The 3,871-nt window shown below is 28.4% G+C and overlaps 1 protein-coding gene across 1 annotated transcript; it reads right to left on the bottom strand.

Moving 5' to 3' along the window:
* Positions 1 to 42: 42 nt before the first annotated feature.
* On the bottom strand, positions 43 to 2,971 carry LOC148193773 (uncharacterized). The gene is made up of 3 exons (XM_088099542.1): positions 2,780 to 2,971; position 2,201; positions 43 to 414 (listed from the first exon to the last, which is right to left on the bottom strand). The coding sequence occupies exons 1-3, from the start codon at positions 2,887 to 2,889 to the stop codon at positions 187 to 189; spliced, it is 339 nt and encodes a 112-aa protein (XP_087955668.1). The 5' UTR covers positions 2,890 to 2,971; the 3' UTR covers positions 43 to 186.
* Between the last annotated feature and the right edge of the window lie 900 nt (positions 2,972 to 3,871).

The raw sequence follows: 3,871 nt of genomic DNA, 5'->3' as shown, positions 1-3,871 counted from the left end.
AAGTACCACAAATCAATAAAAAAAAAGAGGCTAGTGAGACAATTAAAAATGAAAGAACCACATTAAGAAATTCATCATACTGAGTGCTAAATCAACATCATACATGAAAATATATTAGTAGCAAAACTCAGAGAAATGATGAAGAGTATTGTGGTATGCGAGAATGTGAGAATAAGATTAAGCATATTACAAGTTGGATTTAGTGCGAAATAGCGTTGTGTCAAACACTTTCAGAAAAAAGCGTGTTCTTGGTATAGATAGGTTGGACTGCAATATGGTTCCAATGTCGTAAATCAGTTTCTTCTTCACTTCTGAATTTATGCCTCCCATTGAAACTATCTCAGCATATGCAGCTGCTTCTTTGTTTCCCTCAAAACATATTGGCACTGACCCCTTCAATATCACCATCACAAACTGCACATGCATAGCCTTTCAATCAATATACATTTAAAAAATTTAACAGAATGTCTCTTAGATTAAAATATCAAATTACTTGAAATAATATTACTAAGTTATGTTCATTTTATAGTAGTATAAAAGTCAGACTTTTTATGTCTGTTATACCGATTTCTAAAGGAATATAAAAAGTGGAATATCTTTTATATTTCTGTTTATTTATTTATACGAAAATGGATATAAAAACTTATTTTTAATCAATATAAAATTGACATTTGAAACGTTTCGAATTTGGTGATAATTTTATTCTTAGAAAACACTTTAGGAAGTAAAAAACGAAAGATGAATTAACTTTAACTCTTAAACTATATAAGACAAAAACAAATTCAATCAAACTTTTGTATGTGACTCTAATTTAAATATCATATTGAAAATAAATATGAGTCTTTTTTATTTTTGGTATTTTAGATCTTTCTATAATTATTGGCATCTTCCATTGTTTGAAGTGGATTTTGTTATTGTTTTTCCTTAATTATTCCAAACATCTTTTATGAGAAAGAATGAGCAGATCCTACTTTTAAGATATCAAACTAATAATAGAAGGGGTACTATGGTGGTCCCAAAGAGATAATGGTGAGGTGTTGAATAACCATTTATAATAAAAGATGTGTGGTTACGCTGTTGCGAGTGCAATCACTACACAGCACAACACAACAAATTACAATTCCCCTACAACACTATCTTTTATTCCTTTTTCTATTTATCACTTTTTTCATTTTTATAAAAGTATTTAGATTTACTTCTTATTATTGCTCAAAGTGCAGTTTCTCATCACACATTTATACACACCTCATACGACGATTTTATGTTAATGCAAATAACCTTGTAATAATTCCAGATGCATTTTTCACCACATGAATTTCAAGAAATTTTTTGTAGGATAAAAAGGAGAAAAGAGTGCAAGTATAATATTAGCTAAGGGAATCTCAACTAAATTTACTATATGTTTATGTAAATAGATTTATAATATCAATTAATAGTAAATTATTCCCTTTATCCTTATTTATAAGACTCTTCCAACCAATTCGCACCCTTTTAAACGAATAAGTTTAATTTGTTTAGTAGAAAAAATCAATTAATTAAGAATATAAAAAAGAATTGCATCATTCAATTATAAAAAGTTATAAAAAATTTAAAAATAAAAATATCATAACTACATAATATTATTGACGAGTCAAGATTCTTTACTGATTTTCTATATTATCTCTATTGAAATTAACATATACCAATTTAATTTTATGACAGACTAGAAAAATAACATTAAAAACTCAATAAAAAAATTCAAATTCATTATTGACAGATCTTTACTTCATATTATCCATCATTTAATATCCTATCTTCTCTTATTTAATTCCTTAAAGCTCATTCCTTGGGCTTTCATTATCTTAAGGATGACAATGTTTGCATTATGTAGTGGTGAATATCCTATTGCATTATTTTATATCCTAGTGATCTGATTCTGCAACAATATCGAAAAACACCAAAACATATTGCACTCTGCCCTACACTTTGAGAACCACCCAACTTGCCTGTCTTTTTCAACCAACTTTTTAATTTCCCATTTGGATTTCTTTATTTCATTTTCTAAAACAGTTTATGTTCATAAGATTTCCAAGTTTGACTCACCTTATTCCACTTGAAGCAGACACAATAATCACCAAACTTATATCAATCCAATTTTAATCTGTCACAGTTTTTCACCATCTCTCAACTTCAAACAAAATGGTGCAGATGGTACAGAAACACTGGAATTTGGTTTAATCATAGGATATCCAATTGCAAACCTTAAAACATAACTCTTATATTATAAAAGTGAGATTCTAAAATGGAAATCTATAGCTCATTAAGTTTTCCAACAACAACAGTTAGTTTTATAAATGTCTTACTGTTCTCTTCGAATAACAAATAAGTCAGTGAATTTAAATTGACCATTTTAATGCCAAATCGATGATATTTATTAGTAACAGTAGGTTAGTATCAATCAATAATCACTATGAAAATTTTTCCAAACTTGACCAAACTATGCAAGAGAAAGGGGCAGTTTCTCATATGCAGAACAATGAAACATATTCCACAAAAATCTGTCAAACATGTAGTTCAGATTCCTTATCCTATATGACAGATTGAGTTGTTGCAAGTATAAAGGTGAAAAGAACCGAGTTGCATCCAAATTAGAAAGATCTGAGAGTTACAATGATTTCTAAAAACACCACAAAAATCAAATTTTGAGCCAACCCAAAGGATTTTTCAAGCAGAATGAGAATTGTGAACAGATTAATTGGAAAAAAGGAGTGACTGAGAGAAAGGGAAAGTAGTGACACACTTCTCTGGTTTGCCGATGATTTTGGAGACTGCAGTGCTGGCTTGGGAAAAGATTGGATCGATGTTGATTCCATCTAAGTTAATGTTGGTGGAGATGTAAAGACAAGGCATATCTTATCCTATCTTTTGTGCCTGTGACTCTTCTTCTCTTTTCTTATTTGGATAGTTTCAACCAATTCAAGTTTCAGTTTACTGCAATCCGATCTTGTGTGTTCATGTATTTATAAGTACAATTAATTGAGTAGAATATTGACTTTCACTGTTTCCACTTGGCCTCGACAGTGACACATTAATAACACCATTTTCATAAAAGCATAAACAATTCATTTTCTGACACGGTTCATTTCTGGTCTAACTTTCTCAGTTCTGCCTAATAATAGCCAAAGATGATGGTAGATGAGATTAAATTACTGTCTCTTTGATTCAATATTGTTATGATTTTGATATTGTAGGTTGTCAGTAAGAGAGAATACAACATATTTTTCTTTTCTTTTTTTGTTTTTCTTTACATGTTCTGCCTTTTAAATAAGAAAAAAGAAAAAGTATTTGCCTTCGTAAAACTTAATTTCTTCTCCGAATGGGATTTTTTAAACTTTCATTTTATCCCCAATTAATTTGTAGAATTAATTATTTTATGAACAAGTTAGTGATATGTTGTATTTTAATCAAATCATGGATTTTGTTGATCATTAATATACTTACAAATAAATATCATAAAATTTAATTTTATGCTAAATATTTTTTAAATTTGATTTCTTCATGCACATAGAACTTAAATTTCCATTTCATTTTGATTAATTTTTAAAATCTACTTTCATGATAGTCTCGGGTTAAATTACTAATTTAGAAGAAATTTCGACTTTTTATTCAATTGAGTCTTAACTGTGTATTCATTTTATTTTTGTTTACCATCTTGTTAAAAATTAAAATATATTTTTTTTTGTAATTTGGAATAAATAATTTTGATCTATCAATCCAATTTTAATCTGTCACATTAAGTGTGCACCACGTCAGTCAATTTTAACGCCGTTTATAAAAACTTAACGGGTAAGGCTTAATTGACTTAATTTTTCAAATATTTGGACCTAATTGA

This window comes from Vigna umbellata, chromosome 9, assembly GCF_029865625.1.
Source record: "Vigna umbellata cultivar VRB3 chromosome 9, Vumbellata_1.0, whole genome shotgun sequence".
NCBI classification, from domain to species: Eukaryota; Viridiplantae; Streptophyta; class Magnoliopsida; order Fabales; family Fabaceae; genus Vigna; species Vigna umbellata.
The sequence above is the reverse complement of the archived record's forward strand: the minus strand, read 5'-3'. Positions and strand labels throughout refer to the sequence as shown.

Excerpts from the sequence above, each read along its gene's own strand:
- LOC148193773 (XM_088099542.1), bottom strand. The coding sequence starts at position 2,889 with ATGCCTTGTCTTTACATCTCCACCAACATTAACTTAGATGGAATCAAC.